The 25,841-nt window shown below is 43.9% G+C and overlaps 1 protein-coding gene across 1 annotated transcript in view; it reads left to right on the top strand.

Annotated features, from left to right (window-relative positions):
* The window catches only part of TANC1 (tetratricopeptide repeat, ankyrin repeat and coiled-coil containing 1), a 296,811-nt gene that overhangs the window by 233,561 nt on the left and 37,409 nt on the right, over positions 1–25,841 (top strand). The window contains 5 exon segments of the mRNA XM_030209133.1: positions 2,095–2,331; positions 5,857–6,042; positions 9,302–9,380; positions 17,267–17,400; positions 24,366–24,489. Coding sequence (XP_030064993.1) covers positions 2,095–2,331; positions 5,857–6,042; positions 9,302–9,380; positions 17,267–17,400; positions 24,366–24,489 — 760 coding nt within the window.

The following is a 25,841-nucleotide window of genomic DNA, read 5'->3' as shown; positions in this document are numbered from 1 at the left end:
GGCTAGGTGTTTTGTCACAGCATCCTAAGTTCTTGTCAAAGGTGATTTTGTGTGTTAATCTGACTTGAAGAGAGAATGCTTCTAGTGTTTATCCCAAGCCCTCTACAGTCCAATGCAAATGGGTTCTTGCTAACTACATTTTAAAAAAACAAACAAAAAGTCAAAGAAAGTCTCTGCAGCTGTTTGTCGCATTCCTCCCAAATAAACTTGGAATTTCACTGGCTAGCATCCTGAGTTCAGCTCAATAATGAGCAAGCCTGATATCCTTCTATTCAATAAAGTCAAGTCTCACAAAGTAAGAGCTGCTTTTTAACATATTTATAAATGACCTAGAGATGGGAGTAACTAGTGAGGTAGTTAAATTTGCTGACGACACAAAGTTATTCAAAGTTGTTTTATCGCAGGAGGATTGTGAAAAATTACAAGAGGACCTTACGAGACTGAGAGACTGGGCATCTAAATGGCAGATTACATTTAATGTGCGCAAGTTCAAAGTGATGCATGTGGGAAAGAGGAACCCGAATTATAGCTACGTCATGCAAGGTTCCACATTAGGAATCACTGACCAAGAAAGGGATCTAGGTGTCATCGTTGATGATACATTGAAACCTTCTGCTCAGTGTGCGGCAGCGGCTAAAAAAGTAAATTGAATGTTAGGTATTATTAGGAAAGGAATGGAAAACAAAAATGAGGACGTTATAATGCCTTTGTATCGCTCCATGGTGCAACCGCACCTCGAATACTGTGTTCAATTCTGGTCGCCGCATCTCAAAAAAGATATAGTGGAATTAGAAAAGGTGCAGAGAAGGGAGATGAAAATGATAAAGGGGATGGGCCAACTTCCCTAGGAGGAAAGGCTAAAGCGGCTGGGGCTCTTCAGCTTGGAGAAAAGACGGCTGAGGGGAGAAATGATAGAAGTCTATAAAATAATGAGTGGAGTGGGATGGATAGACGTGAAGCGTCTGTTAACGCTTTCCAAAAATACTAGGACTAGGGGGCATGTGATGAAGCTGCAAAGTAGTAAATTTAAAATGAATCGGACAATCACCGGAAAGCATATGCAAAGCAGTCATAAGTGGATCTCCAGCCCCCCGTGAACTGTCAGGGGGGTCGGTGGAACTGGAGGTCCACCAGACCTCCAGCCATGTGTCAATGGCTTGGGTTGGGGTTCAGTGGGGGCACTAGGCCACCAGGGCCTTGCTGTTTGCGGGTCTGGTGGTCCCACGAACTGCCAGTCCCTGTGTTTGACAGGTCTGAGCTTTTGACAGCCCGGACCTATCAAAGTGCGGGAGGATTGTGCTCAGGCACTTTACCCTATGATCAGAGATAACAGAGCTTATACATTTGCTTGTTATTATCTCTGATCATAGGGGCGGTAAAGCCCCATGCTGTTCCACCACTATTTTTAGAGCGCTGTTTGGAACAGCGCAGAGCTTTTGATCATCTGGGCATCAGTGTTAACCCATCTTTACATCATGTAATGCCTCAGTGCTGTCCTAACTTACCCACTCGGTGTTATCCCTCAGATACTTGAAAGATCTTGCCATAATTTGCACATGAGTCCTTAAAATGGCAGTGGCCCACTCACCACCAGCTGGGTTTCTATTTACCTCTGGAGAAGTACCCTGCCTGCAAGCTATTCCCTGGTGGTTTTAAGGGATGGTAAGAACTTTTCAAAATCCAGAGATCACGGTAACTAGAAATGCGCCTACACACCAAACAACAAAAAACCTACAGCCTCCATTATATGCAGATCTCTTTCATACATATTCATTGTGGATATACTGAAACCTGACTGGCAAGGAGTACTCCAGGACCGGACTTGGAAAATACTGCCATAGCGCGTACAATCTGAAGTTGGTGTAAATATGCATGTACTTGCATATTATATAAACTACCGTATACATTGTAACCCCACATCTCCCTTTTCCTATGTGTAGAACCGCTTTACGTGTAGAAAACCTTTGACCTCCATAATGGAAAAACATTTCTGAAAGGGAAAATGTAAAAATACTTTGACAATATGATATGCTGATCAATACAGGGATTAAGTGTGAAAAGCTTTGGAGAAATAAGTGTTCAAATTTTCCACAGGTGAGCCGCCTGCTAATCTTAGGCAGTGCGAACGTAAATTATAGAAGTGAAGTTCTGAATAATGCACCGATCCAGTGTGTTCATTCTCACCTTGGTCATGAGGAAATGGTCAGTCTCCTGCTGGAATTTGGAGCTGCTCTTGATGGAGTATCTGAAAATGGCATGACGCCACTGTGCTATGCAGCTGCTGCTGGCCATATGGCTATAGTGTCTCTGCTCTGCAAAAAGGGAGCAAAGGTAAGAGTTCTATCAAAAGAAAAAAAAAAACTTGATATACCGCCTTTCTGTAGTATAACTAAAGGTGTTTACATATTATATACAGGTACTGTCTCTATCCCTAGTGGGCTCTCAATCTAAGTTTGTTTTGTACTAGACAACGAGATATAGCCACACAGTGCCCTGAGTGAACCACAGTACCTTTCACATGGATGCAAGTGGAAATAGTGACTCCATAGGGCAGCTCTCTGAACATGTGTGTGGGGGGTTGTTATTATTATTTTGCTTTTACACTATATTTCTAATATTGATCCATTTTGTTCAGGCTGTTTTTTTTTTTTAATCACTAAAGCAGTGTCCCCAGTCTTCTATGAAAGGTAATCTGGCACCTAAATATAGGCGAAAATGCTACAAACAAAAACCTTCCAATCGAAAAACCTAAATAAATTATATTTAAAGTGGTCATTATATATATATATATATATATATATATATTTGTTTTTAATATGCAAATAGTGCTCAGTAGCAGGGGCGTATCTCGCAGTATAACACTGCTTTAAAAGGCCCATTTCAACATCATGGCACTCCAACCTCCCTATCCTGAATATAGGCACCAATAGTGCACTTATGTTACAGAATATTACCACCTACGTGTGCGATTGACACCAATAGTTGAAAGTTACAAGTGTAACCAGTGTGCGTAAGTAACTTAACGTACAGGAGCAAGGGGGGAGGGCGTACATATGGGCATGTCAGTACAGAATGAGCTAAGGATTATCCTATATAATAAAACTCACCCTCAACGTTCTGAGGACACTGACGTCACTGTCAGGTCCTACGGGCACTTCCTTCCAGTTCGAAGCCTTCGTGGTGGGGAAGCCACCGAAAACACTGTGTTGGGGCCCCGCCCTCGTGTCAAACGTGATGACATCGAGGGCGGAGCAATGGCGTCACTGGCAACACAACAAACGACACAGCAGATTGAAGGCGTGCCGAGGTCCGCCTTCAGAACGCCGAAGGGGTGAGTAGGGAGGGGGGGAGGTTCAGAAGGAAAACCCGTGCTAGCGCCCGTTTCATTTCCGCAAGAAACGAGCATGTTTTACTAATTGTCAAATACAGTGGTGGAAATAAGTATTTGATCCCTTGCTGATTTTGTAAGTTTGCCCACTGACAAAGACATGAGCAGCCCATAATTGAAGGGTAGGTTATTAGTAACAGTGAGAGATAGCACATCACAAATTAAATCCGGAAAATCACATTATGGAAAGTATATGAATTTATTTGCATTCTGCAGAGGGAAATAAGTATTTAATCCCTCTGGCAAACAAGACCTAATACTTGGTGGCAAAACCCTTGTTGGCAAGCACAGCGGTCAGACGTCTTCTGTAGTTGATGATGAGGTTTGCACACATGTCAGGAGGAATTTTGGTCCACTCCTCTTTGCAGATCATCTCTAAATCATTAAGAGTTCTGGGCTGTCGCTTGGCAACTCGCAGCTTCAGCTCCCTCCATAAGTTTTCAATGGGATTAAGGTCTGGTGACTGGCTAGGCCACTCCATGACCCTAATGTGCTTCCTCCTGAGCCACTCCTTTGTTGCCTTGGCTGTATGTTTTGGGTCATTGTCGTGCTGGAAGACCCAGCCACGACCCATTTTTAAGGCCCTGGCGGAGGGAAGGAGGTTGTCACTCAGAATTGTACGGTACATGGCCCCATCCATTCTCCCATTGATGCGGTGAAGTAGTCCTGTGCCCTTAGCAGAGAAACACCCCCAAAACATAACATTTCCACCTCCATGCTTGACAGTGGGGACGGTGTTCTTTGGGTCATAGGCAGCATTTCTCTTCCTCCAAACACGGCGAGTTGAGTTCATGCCAAGGAGCTCAATTTTTGTCTCATCTGACCACAGCACCTTCTCCCAATCACTCTCGGCATCATCCAGGTGTTCACTGGCAAACTTCAGACGGGCCGTCACATGTGCCTTCCGGAGCAGGGGGACCTTGCGGGCACTGCAGGATTGCAATCCGTTATGTCTTAATGTGTTACCAGTGGTTTTCGTGGTGACAGTGGTCCCAGCTGCCTTGAGATCATTGACAAGTTCCCCCCTTGTAGTTGTAGGCTGATTTCTAACCTTCCTCATGATCAAGGATACCCCACGAGGTGAGATTTTGCGTGGAGCCCCAGATCTTTGTCGATTGACAGTCATTTTGTACTTCTTCCATTTTCTTACTATGGCACCAACAGTTGTCTCCTTCTCGCCCAGCGTCTTACTGATGGTTTTGTAGCCCATTCCAGCCTTGTGCAGGTGTATGATCTTGTCCCTGACATCCTTAGACAGCTCCTTGCTCTTGGCCATTTTGTAGAGGTTAGAGTCTGAATGATTCACTGAGTCTGTGGACAGGTGTCTTTCATACAGGTGACCATTGCCGACAGCTGTCTGTCATGCAGGTAACGAGTTGATTTGGAGCATCTACCTGGTCTGTAGGGGCCAGATCTCTTACTGGTTGGTGGGGGATCAAATACTTATTTCCCTCTGCAGAATGCAAATAAATTCATATACTTTCCACAATGTGATTTTCCGGATTTAATTTGTGATGTGCTATCTCTCACTGTTACCAATAACCTACCCTTCAATTATGGGCTGCTCATGTCTTTGTCAGTGGGCAAACTTACAAAATCAGCAAGGGATCAAATACTTATTTCCACCACTGTATATACATATGGTCGGTGTGTTTTTTGTAGCAAAAAAAAGGTGCCGGTACTCAAAAAGCCAGGCTACTCTTCAGGGGGTGGGGTGATCACTGAGGGACCCACCCCACAATAGCCAGGCCCCCTGCAACCAGCCACAGAATCTATGACAAGGCAGAATTGGTGAGTAGAGCCTGAGCTCTTTCATTAAAATTTGGGGACCATGGGACAATTTTAGCAGACAATGGAAAAGGTGCCGGTACTCAGTACCCCCCAGTACCCCCTCAAAAAAAGCCCTGCATATGGTGTAGACTGAAGTACAGTGGTGGCATTTGTTTTCAAAGTCGTCCCCCCCCCTCGGTGTCCTTTCATTTTACAATTCTTTTGCACCTTGGGAAACAAACCACTGTTCTATTTCATCCTACAGTGTGCTTGTATATTTGGACATCATCATCCTTCACTTGTTCTGCACCGACCTGATGGACAAAGCATAGCTCTTGAAAACTTGCCACAAATAATTAGAGTTCATACAGTAAAAGATATTCACCTACTGCATTTTTGTCAACATCTACTGTATTTCTGTGTATCTAAAACTTGATAGTCACACTACTTTATCTCTGAGATAAAACTTAAAATTAGAAATTAATTTTCAGTTATTCATACCTTTCAATATGAGTCCTAAAGACTTCTTCGTGCTGAGTCGTGTGGCCAGTAGCTCTTAATATGGGAAATACTAAAATTTAAAAAAAAATGTGTTGGATGTTTATAATCTTGATCAACTCTTTTTTTTTAAATGACCTTTGCTGAGACTTATAATTTCTTGTTTCAAGATATTCAAAATAAATCCTTTTGTAATACAGGTTGACCATGTAGACAAAAAAGGCCAGTGTGCTTTGGTGCACAGTGCATTAAGAGGACATTGCGACATTCTTGAATATTTACTCAATTGTGAATGGTCTGTTTCCATGAATCAACAAAATTCTTTAGGAAAATGTCAAGCATTACAGCAAGCACTGACAGCAGCATCCAGCATGGGTCACAGTCAGGTAGGTTTGTCATATATTTTTTTTTATTATCTAATATAATAATTTGCTCCTGAAACTGGGTCTCAATTGCCTCTAAAAATGAAAAGTTGTGGAAGGTATGAGCAGTAGGGCAGACAGAAAACCCAGATACACCTGCAGAAGAAACAGGACCAGCCTTCCTCCCTCTTGATCTCCCTGCCTGTAAAGAATGTGAAGGCAATGTTTCTGAGGAAGCGGTCTTTCTCTTTGGATATTAATCTTAAAAAACAGCAGTGGCGTAGGAAGGGGGGGGGGGCGGGGGGGCCGATCCGCCCCGACTGCACGTTGCTGGGGGGGTGTCAGCTCCGCGCTGGTGCACTGCCCTCTGCCCCGGAACAGGTTACTTCCTGTTCCGGGACAGAGAGAGCAGTGAACCAGCGCAGAGCCGACACACCCCAGCAACGTGCAGTCGGGGCGGATCGGCCCTCCCGCCCGTCCCTCGCCGCAGGTATACGCTCCGGGGGGGAAGTATGTGCTCCGGGGGGGGGGGGGTATGCGCTCCGGGGGGGGGAGGGGTGCGCTGCAGCGGGAGGAGGGTGTGCCATGCTGCACCCGGGGGGGGGGGGGGGTGCGCAGCGGCGACCCGCCCCGGGTGTCAGCTCCCCTCGCTACGGCTCTGAAAAACAGACATCCTGACTACCATAAAAGAACCACCCTAATCTGGAATACACTTTGCTGTCTGAAAAGGAAATACTCTTTTCAGACAGCAGTAGAAGGAGGGACCATAACCTTTCAATGGCAGCATCACTGAAATGTAGTAGTGGTACAGACAAGGCACTTTCCAACATTCTTTCTATCCAGCAGATTGATTGATATATTAGGATCTTAGGTTCCCAGAGTGAAGAGTTTTGGTCTTTCTTTCTATGGTAGACCCCCAGGACAACAGTCTTTTGGCTGCTTCCCCAAATAGAAACAATGCTCTGTATCCCAGGGCGTTGGTTTATGGGTGCTTTACTTGATCAAGGACGTTTCCATGATCAGGCTCCCAATCTGGCTTTAGTCCCCTAGAAGAGCATGTGCAGATAGGTGAGCTAATAGGCCTTACGTAGTAACATAGTAAATGATGGCTGATAAAGACCAGCATGGTCTATCCAGTCTGCCCAATAGTCACATTCATTATCAATTCATAATTGAACCAACAACCCAATAGTATTATTAGCATTTTACTCGTTAGGTTCCACTTTAAAATGTCTTCCCCTCCCCCACTGAGATTTACAGCATCTGCACTCATAGTGATGACTGGAAGAACCTGGGGGACCCTTCACCCTTACCTCAGGTTCAGAGCCGAAAGTGTGTCCAAAGAAAGAAACACAACATAAATTACAAGTGAATAATTAGCAGAAGCCAGCAAAACTGAGCAGCTGTCAGACAGATTTCTCTCACCCCTGTTTCCAGCTAAGCTACTTTTATTAGCAAATTTCAGCGTACAGATTCATTCTTTAGCATGATAACATAATTGGCAAGCAGTATACTTTCTCAGACTTCATCTGCTACACTCTCTTCTTGTTTCACATAACTTTTCCTAGATCTCTTTCATACAGATTCAGAGCCATAACTAGAACATAAGGTTACAACAGATAAACCTTCTTAATTACACATTTATGGTTCCTAGCATTCAGGGTCTCAGTTCTCTGCTTTAAGAGAAACTGAATAATTTTTCCTCATTATGTGACTGACTTTTCAGTTCCCCCTTAACTCCTAGTTGACTTTCCAGGTCTCTCTTAGCCCGTACTAGACTCCAGTAGTCCAGTATACCCTGATCCAGTTCAATTTCTCCACAACAAACCACCCTTTGATTCTGTCCAGAATCATCCAAACAAGGAGAAAAAGGTGGTTGGCCAAACAGAAAGGCAGTGAGAGAAAACACATTCTTACATATTCACGAAAGAGTGCAATCACAGTGCAGAAAACAGCGCAGAACAATGAAGCCTATTACAGTAAGGAGAAGGCAGCCAGCTAGCAAACCAAGTTTGCTATTCAGTTCATTCACATATGTATACCACAGATTGTCTTCTAATAATACACTCATTTATTCTCAGACGTTTTCTATTTGAAGTGCTAGGCAGGCAATGCAAGGGGAGCCCAGGTTGGGACGCAATCACCCAGGTCCCGTCAAGAACAGGAGCTAGAGAGAGGCCCCGGCACCAGGCCCCCTTTGGAGGCCCGGGCCCAGGGAATTTTGCCCACCCCCCCTCTCGGCAGCCCTGCCCCAGACAAGACAGATGGACAGACATTCTTGGCAGCTTTTGTATAATTCTTTCCAACTTCAACTGGGTTGGAAAGAGTGAAATTGTGCCAAATCACAAGTATTGATTTGTATTATTTCCTATCACTACTACTACTAATCATTTCTATAGCGCTACTAGATGTATGCAGCGCTGTGCACATTATTTGCAGGTACTTTCTCTGTCCCTAGAGGGCTGGCAATTTAAGTATTTGTTCCTGGGGCAATGGAGGATTAAGTGACTTGCCCAAGGTCACGAGGATCAGTGTTGCTGCTGGAGATTTTGACCCAGGGGTCCTTTTACTAAGATGCATTAATGGATTTGTGCATTCTAAATGCCACACAGCTCATTGTATACCTAGGGACTGCATGGCACTTAACCAGTGGCGTACCAAGGGGGGGGGGCGGTGGGGGCGGTCTGTCCCGGGTACAAGCCGTTGGGGGGGGGGGGTGCCGTGCGCCGTCAGCTTTGTTCGTTTCCATGCTTCCTCTGCCCCGGAACAGGAAGTAACCTGTTCCGGGGCAGAAGGAACATGGAAACGAATGAAGCTGACCGGCGCGCGGCACCCCCCCCCCCCCCCCCAGCGGCATGCACCCGAGGGGGTTCTTTCACCGGGATGGGGGATCGCGCTGCACCGGGGGGGGGGGGGGGCGCATCGGCGATCCGCCCCGGGTGTCAGCCCCACTAGGAACACCACTGCACTTAACACATACTAATTCATTAGCACACGCTAAATCCGTTATCACACCTTAGTAAAAAGATCCCCTAGTTTACATTATAGGTATGAGCCTTATCGAATTGTTTTCTTCCCAACCCATGATGCTAGGTCACCTTGTCAAAGTAGTCTGTAACTATGCTGAAAATGTAAACTGACCAGTGCAGTTCAAGGTTAGGACCTCAGGCATGGTCCATCAAACCAAGTCACAATAGCATGAGCTGGTTATTTTAATATTGTTGGCCTCAATGTTTTAAAAGTCTACTGTTTTTCTTGACTAAAATGTCTGATATTTTGATAGGTTGTTCGTAATCTGCTGGGACTGGAAAAAGAGTATGCAGTACAAATTGATGAAACTGACACATTGTGGGGAGAAACAGGTATTTCACTAGATTCAGATAACTTTAATGGCATGACAGTTTTACATGTGTTGCAAAGTAATGCATTGACTGGTAGATACAGAGAAAAAAAATGCTGGCGATAATCATTTTACTACCGTTAGTTTGAAAATGATGTGCAGAGAGGACAAAGAACTATTTATAGGTCCAGGGTCCTGGTCACAGCTGCTTTTTCTCCTCTTTCCCTCAAGATCTTTTGTGATGTCTTTGTATTTTGCAGTGTAATAGATAATGCATTTCTATTTCTCCAGTATTGCGTTGGCATTCAAAGTCTGGCTTTTTGAGGTTTCTAGTTCAGTTTTTGTTTACCTCTTTCTATTTCTAGTTTCTGTTTACTTATTCTGTATTTGGTGTAGGTCTGTCTGTGTTCTGCATGTGTGATCAAAGTCAGGTATTCTGCTAATGTATAGGCTATGTGCAGCAATGTGTAGCAGTCCACTTTATGTTTTTGGATCTGTTCATAAGTACATAAGTAATGCCACACTGGGAAAAGACCAAGGGTCCATCGAGCCCAGCATCCTGTCCACAACAGCGGCCATTCCAGGCCAAGGGCACCTGGCAACCTTCCCAAACATACAAACATTCTATACATGTTATTCCTGGAATTGTGGATTTTTCCCAAGTCCATTTAGTAGTGGTTTATGGACTTGTCCTTTAGGAAACCATCTAACCCCTTTTTAAACTCTGCCAAGCTAACCGCCTTCACCACATTCTCCGGCAACAAATTCCAGAGTTTAATTATGTGTTGGGTGAAGAAAACATTTCTCCTGTTTGTTTTAAATTTACTACACTGTAGTTTCATCGCATGCCCCCTAGTCCTAGTATTTTTGGAAAGCGTGAACAGACGCTTCACATCCACCTGTTCCACTCCACTCATTATTTTATATACCTCCCAGTAGGAGATGTATCAGTGCTCTAGGGCATGTTGCAGTGTTTAGATTCTTTGTTTTTCCCCAGGCAGGATTGTCGCTGTTTGGGTTTGAGGGTTAGTTTGGTAGGGCAGGTTTGCTATGTATGTGTTGAGTGCATTGTTTCCAGGGTTCTATTTCTTCATGGAGCACCCATTAGTGGAAGGAAATTTTGTTGCTGTTGAGGTGACACCAAAACCTGTTATAGAGAACATGATTTAACAGGGCCAGAATTCCTCTTAAACCATGACATAGGTTTAAGAGAGAAGTATGGATCCTGAATCAGATACAATAATTCACCCACAGGTGACATATATGAATCGGCTAAGCCCACACTGTTGTGATCATTTTTCAAGGTGAACAGTTGTCAATGCAAACAATGGCTTCTCATTGACACGGTGCACTCTTTCCATTAGATACTTGATGCATCAAACAGTAGCCGCCATGGATATCTCTGCACAATACCATGCACAGTCTTTCAAGCAAATAATCCACAGCATTCAGCAAAAATGTGTTCACTAAGTAGAATCAGGTACCACAACAGTAAAGGAATATACTTAAGGATAACCAACTTTAGAAGTTGAACCTCTTCATTGATAAAAAATAACCTGATCCAGATCAGTAGGAGATGAAACAAATCTGAACTAGACATAAGTCAGCAGAGACCAGCCTGAATAGATAATGCTAACAAAAATGACTTAAGAGTGGAGATTTTGGATTTAGTCTTATGAGCATGAAAAACTTTAAGGTTGCTCTTGAGTTAATTACTCTCCTGCCATCCGTCAATGACCCGGTATTCTTGAGCTCTCTTTACACTTAAAAATGTTTGCTTTCTTGTGATGCAAACACAAAAGTGAGATTCACTTTTTTTCTGAACAGGAAGTTCTAGAACAATGAGCCATTTTATAGGATCATAGGAAGACAGACCCTGGAGAAATGTAAAGAAATATTTTTTCACAGAAAGGGTGGCGGGTACATAGAACCCACCTGTGTGAGTTGTGGTGTTATCAGGGGATAGGATGGGGAGGGGCTAGAGGAGGTAATGGAATCAGAACCAAAGTATGAGATGAGCACAGAGGATGGCTAAAGGTGGAAAAATGAAGATTAAACCAAGGATCAAACCAGGTCCGGGGTATTACCTTAGGTGGGGAAAATGTGTAAACTACTTGACCTTGGCAGTCTTATGTGCCATCAACTTGGGATCTTCAAACAAAGCAATTTTACAGTCCAGCACACTTTCTGTAACTCCTTTCTAAAGCATGCAGTTATAAATTACAAAATGTATATGCAAACAAACCATGTCTTTGTAATAGGAAATTTGTGTCACTTTTAAGCTTATGTTTTGTGTCCATACACGGAGGTTTTTCTCATTGAAACGGTGATGAGAGAGAAATTGTTTCAGATCATTGATTCCACAAAAAGACTAATCAGCTGTAATCCTGTTTTGCAAATGCCATGAGTGCCTAGTTATAGACACAACATCCTTTTTTTTATGTCCTTTCAAGATTGTTGTCTGTACTGTAGGTTAAACTTAAATTTTTCTTTAGCTTAATGACTGTTCTCATGTTTTCCTTGTAGAATCCCATGCTTATTGAACTGCACATTTAAATTCCTTCCTAAAGGGGGGAGTAGGTGGGGCGTCTTCAGAGTACTTTGCTGTCTGACCAGAGCCGTCTCTGTAGTAGAATAGCCGGAATTCCTGAGTCACAGTTGTGTCATGTTATTGTTTGTTTAAGCATACTGTGGTCTATTCAGTCTTGCCTGGTTCTCAGTATGGTATGCTTGAACTCCGGGCTGAAACAACTTCAAATGGTAATGTTAAAAAAATTTTTTTTTTTCAAAATGGATTTAAGATAGGCACCCGAAAGGCCCCCTCTCTAACATTCAACACTCTGAACACCACCCCCCTTCTCCCATTAAATCCTTCTTTCCTGAAATAATGCCTTGAATGCTGAAAGGATTATTTAACATAGAACGTCAAGATCAGAATTGAGACATCCCAGTTGGGAGGTGCTCAATTCAGGTGCTGTTTTGCCAAGGTTGTACTGAACGTGGATCACTTTGCAAAATACATAAGAACATGCAGGTCTGCATGTGTGTCGTCCTGCTCCTGCAGCAGGAGTAGTACATTGAAAAAATGAACAGCATGAAACCTGGTACATTCATGTGGAAGCAGGGATTTTGCAACTTCGACATGTAAGTGGCAGCACTTCCACTTGCAGATGTCCCATTTTGCAAACTTTGATATGTAAGTGCAGCCAATTAAGTAGTAAGGCCACAATTTTTATCTGTCTTCATTTTGGAATCAGATATGAACAATGAGAGATTAAATGAGGGATTACTCCCTTAATCCCTCATGTGAAGCCCTGGCTGAAAGGAGCACTTATTAAAAATTTGAGTGCCTTTTACCCTTAACATAAAATCTAACAGCAGCATTTTTTCCCAAAAATATGTGTTCCTTTTGTAAAATGGGAGTATACAAATGCAATTTTTTGTCCCGCCCAAGGCATGCCCAGACCATTTCCCCTTGAAATCTATGTGGTGTGGAACTCCATGTGTAAATAGTGGCTTTATGAAAACATCATTTACACAGTGTATGCCATCTACTTGTGTTAATGCCACCCATTTACATGTAGGGATGCTTCTAACCTCTTTGTGATGGGATTAAGTAGGCCATAGCTTTATTTGTAGGTCTTAAATCTCAGCCAACTCCTTACTTCCCCAGTGAGATTCTAGGGTTTTGGAACCACCCTCTACTCTGGATACCATTGGCCCAGCACTGCTATTTGCAAAGTGCCAGCAACATCCCCCTTGGGTTTTCACTCTACTTTCTGCTCTTCACCAGAGTGGCCCAGTGCTGTAAATTGCACAGCTTTATAAACAATGGACCTCATATTCAGCCATCAGGAATGAGTGCTTTGTTCACCACCAGCGAAGTTATTCTTGGATTTTCAAATCCAGGCCTTGTCCGGACTGTGGCTTTGAATATCCAGTTATTTTTGAGACGGCTAACACAAAGCCACTTAAGTTGATATTCAGTACTTAAGTGGCCATGGGGGTAGCGTATAAAGATAGAGCAGACTTTTATTTGGTCCCATTTATGCACTGAACCTGGCCGCTTAAGGGCTGAATATCAGCACTTAAGCAGCCAAATGCTGACTCCACCCCCCACCCCCCAGAATGCCCCCAACATAGCTGGTTTGAGTTAGGCGCTAAACACGAATTTCAGCAGCACTTAACAGATTAAGTGCCAGCTGAAAATTAGCAGCTAGCCCTGACCAAGCAATGTAACTGGTCAATGGTATTGGCTGGAACTCAAATAACCAAAGAAAATACAACTTGATGTGACACTGCACTCCATAGGATGTGAGGATGAGTAATCTCTTCTGAGCTGCTTTACAACTTGGCACATCAGAGTCCACGGTGCTCGGTTACATAAGCTTTACCTCCACCTTCCTGTTCTCCAATCTGGAGCTGGCTGGGCAGCAGTTTTTAAAATTGGCCCTGTCCTTGTCCCCCCTCCACAAAACGTCTTAATTAGATTGTAAGCTCTGTCAAGCAGGGACTGTCTACATGTTTAGAAATGATAAGTAGTAGTAGTTATAAGGGAAGTGGGCCCTCAAAGCTATGTGAGGCTGGATGGACAGTTAAGGGACATGGTACTATGGTGTCCTAAGCAGTTAACACAGGTTTTAGTTAACACTAACCATTATTGGTAGCCCATGCTAATGTCTAGTGTGTGTTAAAATGGGTCAGCACAAGTCTCTGAGTGCTGAACTTCCACATGGAGACTTTGTTGTGTCATAGCCTCTGTCCAGCCAGGTGAGTTTCTCACCTCATTGAACCTCAAGGAGTCTTATTTTCATATCCCAATTTGGCCTCCTCAAAGGAAATTTCTCCGGTTTGTGAACCTGGTAGATCATTTTCAATTCAAGGCTATGCCTTTTGGCCTCACCACTGCACATTGCACATTTTCAAATGTTGTGGTAGTGGTGGCAGCCTTTCTTTACCAGCAAGGGATCCTGGACAATTTGCTAGTTCGGGCGCCTTCTTATCAAGAGAGCCTTCGCAATACACTCACAGTTCTGTATCTTCTTTCTGCACTGGGTTGGGTGGTAAATACAGCAAGAGTCATCTCACCCCTTCCCAGACCTTGGAGTTTCTGGGAGTGTGCTTCAATACCTAGGCGGTAAGGTTTTCCTGCCTCAGCATCATCAACTCAAGCTCAAACAGCAAATTCTCAGGCTTCTGTCTCTTCCCTGCCTGCGGGCATCAGATTATGCTCAGGCTTTTGGTTCTACGGTGGCAACTTTGGATGTTATTCCATGGGTGAAATTCCATATGTGGCCCCTACAGTCGTCCTTGTTGAGTCGGTGGTCTCTGCTCTCGGGGACTTACAACCAGTTTGTGCAGTGGACGCCTCAAGTCAGGCGGGGTTGCCCTTAAAGACTCCCAGTTGGTGTGTTTTCATCTCCAATGCCAGCCTCTTCAGATGATGATCCATTATCTCTACCACTCTGCACAGGGCCACTGATCGAGAGTGGAGGCTTTCTGGTCTATCAATAGATTAGAACTTTGAGCTGTCCGGAAAGCTCTACTAGCTTTTGCGCCTCTTCTTCGCGGGAAGCTGGTGCACGTGCTCTCGGACATTTCACAGCCGTGTCTTACGTCAACAGACAAGGAGGAATAAAGAATGTATCTGAATCCCAGGAGGTGCACCTTCTTTTTCAATGGGCAGAATTGAACATTCCGATGATTTCAGTGTCTCACGTATCGGGTTCACTGAACTCGTAAGCAGATTCCCTCAGCAGAATGTCTCTGGACTTGAGGGAATGACAGCTGTCAAAGATTGCATTTTGCCTCATTTCCACTCAGTGGGGCCTTCTGGTTCTGGACCTCATGGCCTCCTGACTCAATGCACAAGTACACAGATTCTACATCCGCTTTAAGGGAGAAAGGCGTTGTCATCCCGGGAAGGTTGTTCTTGTAGTTCCGGACTGCCCAGACATCCTTGGTACACAAACCTTATCCGTCTTTAGATTGTTCCTTGGTTGACTTCTCATTCCTTTGTTAAGCATTATCATTTGGATGTGTCTACTCGAGCTGATGATTTCAGCGTCTCACATAGCAGGTTCCCTGAACTCTAAAGCAGATTTCCTCAGCAGAGTGTCTCTAGATGTGGGGGAATGGCAACTGTCAAAGATTGCATTTCGCCTTATTTCCACACAGTGGGGCCTTCTGGTTCTGGATCTCATGGCATCCAGACTCAATGCACAAGTGCACAGATTCTACAGCCGCTTCAGGGAGAAAGGCTCCCTAGGAATGGATGCACTGGTACAACTTTAGCTGTCGGACAGCTTCCTTTACATGTTTTTTCTGTGGTCTCTCATGGGAAGGACGGTTGCACGTCATCCCGGGAAGGTCGTTTTTGTAGCTCTGGAGTGGGCCAGATGTCCTTGGTATGTGGACCTCAGCCATTCTATGTAATTTTGGATGTTTGTATTATTGTGGTTCTGTTATATCTAAGGCACAAGTTTTGCCCTTTATTTCGTAGTTCTTTTTCTATCTAGAGGGTGGAGGGTTTTCTCTGGAAGTCACACTTTCACTGCTTTGTTATCAAATAAAGGCTTGGTTGCTAAGCACAGGAGCTTATGAGACACTACTCATTAGGTTTCTCTATCTCCACCTGCTGGCGAATGGTCACAACCCATTTGTCTGGACTGGACCTTTGGGATTAAAGAAAAGAAAATTGGTAAGTTTCAAGTTTATTTAAGGTTATCGATAGAACTCAAACAAAATAAAACATGGAAAAGAAAATAAGATGATACCTTTTTTATTGGGCATAACTTAATACATTTCTTGATTAGCTTTCGAAGGTTGCCCTTCGTCAGATCTGACGAAGAAGGGTATTGTTGTAGAGAAAAAGACGGCCTTAGATTTTAAAGAGTTTAATTTTTCCTTCTTTCTCTGATTAGTTAATCATGCAGAATTACATAGATAGCTTTTAATTGTGAGGTATGGGTTAGCTCTTGTTGCCTCTTTCTCATATATTACATTCCTGACCCATCCTAATTACATATCTTTATTTCAGGTTAATGCTATATTTCTGTGCAGTATGTTTTGAGTTTTTGTGATTGTTTTTCTCCTGTAAGCTGTAAAGTGTTACACAAATATAGTGTAGCTGTATTGCTGCAGTGAGAAGTGATCTGTATTTGTTCAGTACTTTTCTATTTGAAACAATTTGTATTAAGAAATCAATCATAATTGGATTTATATATCAGAGTTAACAAGATTAGGTACCAGGGTTGAAATAACCATCAAAGTTTTTATATTTTTAAGTGTGAACTTAATATTCAAATGGATATAATTGAATAAATAAGAACTTAGGTAAATGAAGCCTTTTAAAAGTGGCTGGTCTGACTGGCTAAATTTACCCCCTTAAATTTCATTAGACAACTAAATTCAGCTAGTCAAATTCTGGGTTGGCCTTGGGAGTAGGGTTAGGATGGGGAAGTTAGATGCTGCAGTTTTTCAAATTTTGGCCACCCTGCCTCCTAATTCTTCCTTCCCTCCTTCTGGTTCTTTAAATATGGAAAAACGTGGCAGTAATGTCCTGCCTTTCCTCTCTGTTTCTATTGTTTCAGAGAAAAATCTGGCCTGTGAAGAAGTCTAGGATGTTTGCATATTTCTCTCCCCCCCCCCCCCCCCCCCCCCTTAATTCTTTCAAAACTACAAACTGAGGGCCTTTTTTTTTGCTTTGTTTATTTTGTTGTTGTTTTTGCTCTTTGAGACACGGGAGGAGGGATAGGGAGTTTGCAGCTTTGGAAGAGCTGGACATGGAGGGATGGGGATCACTGCCTGATGATGACATTATCTTTTGCTATAAATATTATGATGATTGAACACTTAGCGCAAAGTGTGACCTCAGAGTGTTGCTCATGCTCTCTTGTCATTTTCCAGCTCTTACGGCTGCATCAGGGAGAGGAAAACTGGAAGTGTGTCAGCTTCTGCTTGAACGTGGAGCGGCCGTGTCCAAGCCTAACAGACGTGGCATTGGTTCATTTTTTTGTGCCGTACGTCAGGGCCACTGGCAGGTATAGTAAGAGTTTTAATCAAATAAAAAGTACCGTTGTTAACTCATCATGCCAGAGAATCTTAGTTATGCATATGATCTGTCAAGTGAAAGGATATTCTACATCGCTACTTTCCTAAATTCACTCATTCAGAGTTGTGTATAGGTTGTCACTCTAGTTCTCTTGCGTACATAGAAATGAAGTGCATCAAACAAGTTGTAGGTAATATCTTTCCACAGGACTAAATTTAATTCATTTCTGACTAGCTTTCAAGAGTTCTGCTCTCTTCAGGTTCATGCAAAAAGTCTTGAATTAAACAAGCAGTGATTTGGTATGTACAATTCAGAAGAGCTACCAACACCTAAAGCTGCAGTCTGAAAAAATTTTTTCTTCAGATTTGTACACCAGGATATGGCAATACCTTCTGAGGGCAAAGGGAAGATTTAGTTGCCGGATCTTTTAACCCGTTACCATAGTTGATAGAAGTTGTTCTAGTATTGATAATTGTAATTCCTAGTATATTATAAACCTGATAATAAATAAACACAAGAAAGAGAATGAAAAAAGCTATACACCGCAAATCTGATAGACTATCCCATGGAGCACGCATAGAGTGAAGGAGTGGCCTAGTGGTTAGGGTGGTGGACTTTGGTCCTGGGGAACTGAGGAACTGAGTTCGATTCCCGGCACAGGCATCTCCTTGTGACTCTGGGCAAGTCACTTAACCCTCCATTGCCTACCGCATTGAGCCTGCCATGAGTGGGAAAGCGCGGGGTACAAATGTAACAAAAAAAAAAAAAAAATTGACGCTTAGTGCCAAAAGTTGTGTGTGCTGTTATAGAATAAGAGCAGTATGTGCACACAAATTAATATAATAATTGACTTAATTAGACAACCAATTACTGACAATTTACACCAATTAGCAGTTGCTGTATGCAACTGCCTTCAGTTTCTATTCTATAATCTGGTTGCCTAAATTCTGGGGTGTGCATCTTCAAAGGGGGCATTGGCATGGGAGGAGCATGGGCAGGTCGGGGGCATGCATAGAATAAGTGCACGTAGGTTACGGAATATCTGCATTTCTCTGAGAACAGGCAGGCCATATTAATCTCACATGTGGGTGACGTCATCCACGGAGCCCGATGCAAAAACGTTGCCCGGCGTACTTTCCCTTTAAGATTTTAAGGCAGCGCTCTCACCACGCATGCGCGGGTGCCTTCCCACCAGACTTGCAAGTGCAGGACCAGCAGTCTTTTTTCATCCTGTGGTGGAGAGAGAATATGTTCTTTGAGTGTTCTCAGCACTCACCAGGTGCCGTCCCTCACAGAGTTTCTTTCCTCGTTTTTTTTTCTTCAATTTTACTTTTTTATATGAATATTACTCTTCATAATTTTCTAAGAACCTTTCCCCCCACTTTTAGGTTTCCTTTATTTTTTCAGCACCAAAGACCCTGTTAGGCCTGAGCACCAGTTGGCTTCCATTGACTTTTTTCAGTTGAGCTGTGCCCTACTTTTCCTCACCACGAGCTGTTTGATTTTGCTTCGGCCATTTTCCCTTTCATGTCATTGAAAGTTCCCAATGACTTTAAGCGTTGTACCTGGTGCAATTGGACCATGTCTGGGGCTGACACTCATTCCTGGTGTATTCAGTGTTGTGGGCCAGACCATAATCATCTAAACTGTGTTCTTTGTTTGCGTATGCAGAAAAGAACCCAGAAGTCCAGAGAGGGTTAAAAAGAGAAGATTTTTGGAGCCAGGTTCAAATCTTTGACGGCATCAGTATCAGCCTTGGCATCTGCATTGGAAGCATCAGTCTCTATGGCTACCAGGCCCATGTCTGACACTGGGAGTAGACATGCATCAAGTGGGTTTCCACATACCTTGATGCCAGCGGATATGCAAAGCCCCCAGTAGCAGTCCGGTATCAGACCTGACAACGAGGAGACTTGTGAATTCAACATTGTCCTCATCAGCACCAAGGGACATCAATGCTCAACATTGGGTGAAGGCCAAGAAGCACAAGCAATGTTCCCTCTCAACGCACGTTGCTGGGAGTTCTGGGGCATTGAAGACTTCGGTACCCGAGAAGCGTCGGTGCCTTTGCACCAGTCTCTTGGTAGCTGAGACCTAGTTTCTGCCACAGCACCAACAACTCTGCAGGCTATCTGAGAACGGTGTTTCCAGCTTTTACCAAGGTCAGCCCTTGATGAATGGATCCGGGCCATGCTCCAAGAGCACTTGGCGGGGCTTCTTCAGCTGCAGAGTCCATCGGCATCGGGGGCGCTTGTGCCAGCCATGACTCTGCCTCTGCCTGCCCCTCAGGACCCTCAGCTTGTGGTGAGGTCACCGACAAGAGTGCCATGTGGGGCATCGGCATCGACATCGACACCTGCCCATGTAGATACTTCCTCAACCTCTGTGGAGGAAACTTCACAGGAGTCTAGAGGCAAACCTACATCACTGTGCCATTCCGAGCATGGCCATGGTTCCTTTCGTCCAAGGTAGGTGTGCACTCGGCCCTCTCATGTGGAGTATTTTGCTGATTCCGATTCGGACCGTTTATGGATGTCTGATGATGATGATCCACAGTATTTCTTGGAGGAGGAGTCCTGTGGAATTCCACCAGACTCCTCTTCTGAGGAGAGACACAAGTCTCCACCTGAGAGTCTCTCCTTCCCTTCTTTTGTTATAGAGATGGTGGCTGCCCTCCCTGTAAAGTTAGAAATGGAAGACGAACCCAGGACTGAGATGTTCAAGGTTCTGGACCACGACTCACCTCCTAGAGAGGCTATGACTGTCCCTCTTCACAGGATCTTTTGAGACGTTCAGGTGAAAAATTGGGAGTCCCCTCTGTCTGTCTCAGTTTTTCCCAAAAAGATTGACACAATGTATCAGATTCAAAGTGCACCTGGATTTGATAAGCCACAGTTGCCTCATCACTCATTAGTGGTTGAATTCAAGCTCAAGGGAGCTAGGAGTTTCAGGGACTTTGCCTCGGCTCCCCTAGGCAGGGAAGCCCAGACACTGGATTTGTTTTAGTGTAAGATGTATCAGGCTTTGATGCTTATTTCCCATATTCAATCATACCAACTCTACATGAGCCTGACTTGGCGGAAATCTCTCCCTCCGGAGCAGGTTGAGTCACTTCACCAGCTGGCCAGAAAGCAGAAGGTCTGTCATAAATTTCTGGCCAGCGATGCCTTTGACACTTTGACATAGGGTCCTGGATCTCTGCTCAAAGTATAGCAATGCACAGATTCTCATTACTGCGTGTCTCTGACTTGGACCTGGTGGTTCAGCAGAGGTTGGTGGGTGCTACTTGCCGAGGAGATTATCTTTTTGGTGAAAAGGTGGAAGAGGTTGCTCACCTTATCAAAAATCACACTGACACCATTGATACCATCTCATGGCAGACACTTGTGCCCTCCTCCTCCTCCAGGAGATTTTCTGGCAAGTCGAAGCAACTCCCCAACTACTCTTAAAGCGTAGGTACATTCCTTCTTCTCGCCTCACTCAATCTGTTCAGCCCCAGCGTTCTCATTCTTGTCAACTGTGTGTGCAAAATACCCAACTGCCTTTCCAGTCAAAGCAAAGGGTGAGCTTTTAACTGGCTCAAAGAGAGCATAGCTGCCATCAAAGTGGCCATGCCGGACAACCTTCCAAGTTTTTTCTAAGGAAGGTGACCCCTTGTAACCTCCGACCGGTGGGTTCTTCAAATAGTCTATCTTGGTTACACTTTGCATTTGGCAAAAGAAACCACCAAATTTCCCACCGAGAGTGACTTACCTCAGCGCTTATCACAGGACTTGTAGAGGAACAAGACTGGCTATGCTTTTGGACTTAAAGGATGCCTGTATTTATATCCTGATACTTCCAGGCCACAGAAAGTAGCTCCAATTTCAGGTGGGGACACATCACTTTCAGTACCATGTTCTGTCATTTGGCCTCATGGTAGCTCCCAGGGTGTTTACCAATGGCCCATTATTCAGTGCCGGGACCTGCATAACTAGGCCAGCCAAAGTTAGAACAGCTTTTGAGCAGTGCTAAATTTGGCCACTTACGCCTGACCTGCCTCTCTTTTTTTGTGGCGGTTAGAGGCGATATTCAGCAGGACTGCCCGCTTTAGTGCCTACCTACTTAAATTGCTTTGAATATTGGCCCCCAAATGTTTAGCAGCAGTCGCAGCTTCACTACACAGACTAGGGGGTCTATGTGTTTCCTTACCTGGATGATTGGTTTTGGAAGAGCACATCGAAGGAGGGTGCTCATGGGTCCATGCAGAGAACTATTCAGGTGCTGGAGCTACTAGAGTTTATCAACTACCAGAAGTCCCATCTACCATCAGTTCAGCAATTGGAGTTCATAGAGCCCTACTAAGAATGGTTCAGGTGAGAGCCTTTCTTCCTCTGGCATGGGCTGACTCCCTGGTGCCATTGCCGCTCAGGTTCACAGCTGCCAGCAGGTCACAGCTCGGCAGATGTTGAGGTTGTTGGGCCATATAGCCTCCACTGTGCATGTCACTCCCATGGTATGTCTCCATATGAGACTTGTCCAGTGGACCCTGGCTTCCCAGTCGTCTCAGGCCTCGGGGAACCTAGCGGATGTCATCCAGGTAAACCCAGAGCTAGATCAATCTCTCCTCTGGTGGACAATTCTGTCCAATTTGATCTTGGAACTACCATCCAAATTCCTCCTCTCAGAATGTGCTAACAATGGATGTATCCAACCGGGGGGGGGGGGGGGGGCTCATTTAGATGGGCTTTCACATTCAAGGTCCATGGTCAGCCCAGGAGATGGATTTACTGATCAACCTCCTGGAGCTCTCAGCAATTTGGGACACTCTTAAAAACTTTCAGGAGTCCATCAGGATGTGGAACTGAGCCATCCAGGACAGGATAGATTGATAACTTATAGTTAGATAGATAACTTAGATTGTGAGCCCATTAGGGACAGTGCAAAGTACCTGTAATAGAAATTGTAAACTGCATAGTCGCCTCAGGGATCACTTGCTGTATATCAAGTGCTGAAAATACATAATAAGTAAATAAATAGTTCTCTGAGCCACCTACCTAGCGGGAAAACTCAACAGCCTGGCTGACAGACTGAGCAGAGTAATGCAACCTTATGAGTGGTCTCTCAGTATGAGCGTTGCCCGCGCGATTTTCTGAGAGTGAGGCATTCCCTCTGAGGATCTCTTTGCCACTCTTTACAATCACAAAGTCCCTCAGTACTACTCCAGGCTCAGGTCACATGATAGATTAGTGTCAGGTGCCTTTCTCCTTCATTGGGGGACAGGTCTTCTGTATGCGTATGCTCTCATTCCTTTCATAGCGAAGACCCTGCTGAAACTCAAGCAAGACTGGGGAACCACAGTCCTGATCGCTCCATATTGGCCCAGGCATTTATGGTTCCCATTTCTTCTGGAGTTATCCTCCAAACAACCATAGAGATTGGAGTGTTTTCCAACCCTCATCACTCAGAATGAGGGGTGTCTTCTCCATCCCAACCTCCAGTCCCTGGCTCTCAAGGCCTGGATGTTGAGAGCATTGAATTTGCTTCCTTGAATCTCCCAGAAGGTTTCTTCAAATCTTGCTGGCTTCCAGGAAATATTCTACTAAGAGATGTTATACTTTCAAATGGAGGAAGTTTGGTATGAGGGCAGGGTCCTAGATCCTCTTTCTTGCCCTACACAGAACCTGCCTGGATACCTTCTACATCTTTCTGACTCTGGTCTCAAGACCAACTCTGTAAGAGTTCACCTCAGTGCAATTAGTTCACTTTGGACTGAGGCCCATCCAGCAGCAGCAAAGCAGCTATTTGGCTTACCAGGATCCCCAAGCCCTGCCAGCTAAACACTCCCAGTATCTCTTCCTCCAGGAGATTGGGGGGGTGTCATTTTACTCCACTCCTTCAGTGTCACCCCCAGCACCTTTAAATCCTTTAGTTATTCACTGGCAGCAATCACCAACACATTTCCCCTGCTCACACCTTTCCAGGCCTTCCCTCTGATACAACTTGATGTTCGTGGAACCAGGAAGTTACGTGAGAAGGAAAGCTTGGCACAAGCGTGAGCAAGGGGAGTGAGTTGCTGGACCTAAAGGATTTAAGGTACTGGGAGGGGTCGAGGGAGTGGAGTTAAGTGACCCCCCTGATCACCTGAGGAGGGAAGGAAAGATGCCAGGCAGGATGGGGTTGCCTTGCCCCCACCCACTTTGGACTCAGGTCTGCCCAAAATTGGATGTCTGACTGCTCCTGCCTACGCCCCTGCCAAAGACCAATGGGAAAAACATGATCCCTTTACTGAAGCATGGGTATGAGAATTCAAAGAACAGGTATTCTGTCATAGAGTTTCTTATTGAAGGTGCGGAGTAGCAGGAGGTGGTATGCCAAGTCAGCATTAGTCTAATTCTGTTTGGTGAGAAAATAAGAAGGGCGTTACTCTGAGGATTTAAGGGAGTGAGAGAGAGAGAGTACGCAATCAGATCTGAGATGTAGGCTGGGGATACTTGGGTAACACCTGATGGACCAACAATATGGTTTTGAATATATAACAAGAAGAGAGAGGTAGCCAGTGATGGTCTTCCTAAAGATGAGAGACTCAATCAAATTCCTATAAAGATGAGAGACTCAATCAAATTCCTAGAACTGCAGAGAAGCTTGACTGTGTATAATTTGCAAATGTCTCCTTGGTGACTCATTCAGTCCAGAATAAACAGAGTTACAATAATCAAGTTGATTTAGAATCAGTATGTGAGTGAGTGTCTACCAAGGAGAAGTTGAACTCTGTGTATCTGCATAGGGGCAGAAAAGATTTCTTAACAGATGACCTCTTGTTTCATAACTTATTTCTTTAACAATGCTTTCTACTTGAATTCAAGTTTTGTTTTTGTTTTTTTTTACCTTCAAGGGACAGTAGTGTCTTTGTGATATGTCTTGTAATTTTTTTGTAAGTATGAAATCACAAATGAAAATGATTTTTTTTTCCAGATTGTTAGGCTACTTCTAGAGCATGGGTGTGATGTTAACATGAGCGATAAGCAGGGCAGGACACCCCTTATGGTAGCTTCTTGTGAGGGACACTTAAGCACTGTGGAATTCCTACTTTCAGAAGGTAAGAATCTTTCAGACAGTTTTGAATTAATATGTAATCATTTTGATGACGTTTCCCTCCAAGATGAAAACAGGTTTTTCATGCATTTTGAACATAATATACATATCAAAAAGGTAAAAAACCAACCAACCTTATTTGCTTAAAGAACCGTTAATGATGATCCTTATGGTGGGGGAGGGGAGGGAGAGGGGGTAAAAGGGGGGGAGGGGTGTGTGAGAACTATGGTACTGGCATAGCAAGCATTTGAATCCGATTTGATTATATCATCCTGGATTCTTCATAAAATTGATGTTGAAATTACAGGGAATTGGGGGGGGGGTGTATGGGTAGAGTTTTAGTAGTTAAAACCTGATGACATTTGTGCACTACATGGGAATGATCACTATGTTAAAGTTGGAACATTGTTGGAAAATTGTGTATTTTTGTTGATTTGTTCAGTCATCAATAAAAACCGTTGAACGATAAAAAAAAAAAAGAACCTTTAATGATAAGTCCAACAAAGGATATTGCAAAATGCAAAAGACTGTAAAGTTGAGTGGCACACAGAGTGACTTGACATGGCCGTGTTTCAGCAGTATTGCCTGTGTCAGGAGTCGTACAATCCACAAAGTGATGTCACTCAGGTTCAGTGACAAACTTCTATCTCTACTATCGCCAAATTGCAAGAAACGGTATGGTCGAGCAGTAGCGCACTACCACTCGACTACACCATTTTTTGCAATTTGACGACAGTAGAGATAGAAGTTTGTCACTGAACCTGAGTGACATCACTTTGTGGATTGTACGACTCCTGACGCAGGCAATACCGCTGAAACATGGCCATGTCGAGTCGCTCTGTGTGCCACTCTATTCTATTCTTGGCATTTATATCCCGCTTCTATCATTAGAGATTCTAAGCGGTTACAAAAGATGAAATACAAAATCAAAAAAGTACAGCAACAACATCACATATTCAAACATTTGTTAAACAGATTTGTTTTCAGTGCTTTATGAAACTAAATGTAACCAGAAAGAGTACGAACTCAACTTTACAGTCTTTTGCATTTTTCTACATTCTTTGTTGGACTTGATTATTAAAGTTTCTTTAAACCAACAAAGTTGGTTGTTTTTTGTTTTTTTACCTTTTTGCTATTTTTCCTCACTTCTCTGCCCTCTGGGAGACCTTGTGGGGATTTCTTCATATACATATACAAAAATTGGCAAGAATATTAAGTGTCTGTTGTGAAGACATCTATTCTGTGTTCATGGTTCAAAAATGCATGATAGTAGTAATCTGCCTTGATCAATTTTACAAAATAAATCGAAGCTAACGTTTGAAAGGTATTAATATGCAGGCAGCTCTTTTTTAGAGG

Source organism: Microcaecilia unicolor, chromosome 7 (genome assembly GCF_901765095.1).
Source record: "Microcaecilia unicolor chromosome 7, aMicUni1.1, whole genome shotgun sequence".
Lineage (NCBI taxonomy): Eukaryota > Metazoa > Chordata > Amphibia > Gymnophiona > Siphonopidae > Microcaecilia > Microcaecilia unicolor.
The sequence above is the reverse complement of the archived record's forward strand: the minus strand, read 5'-3'. Positions and strand labels throughout refer to the sequence as shown.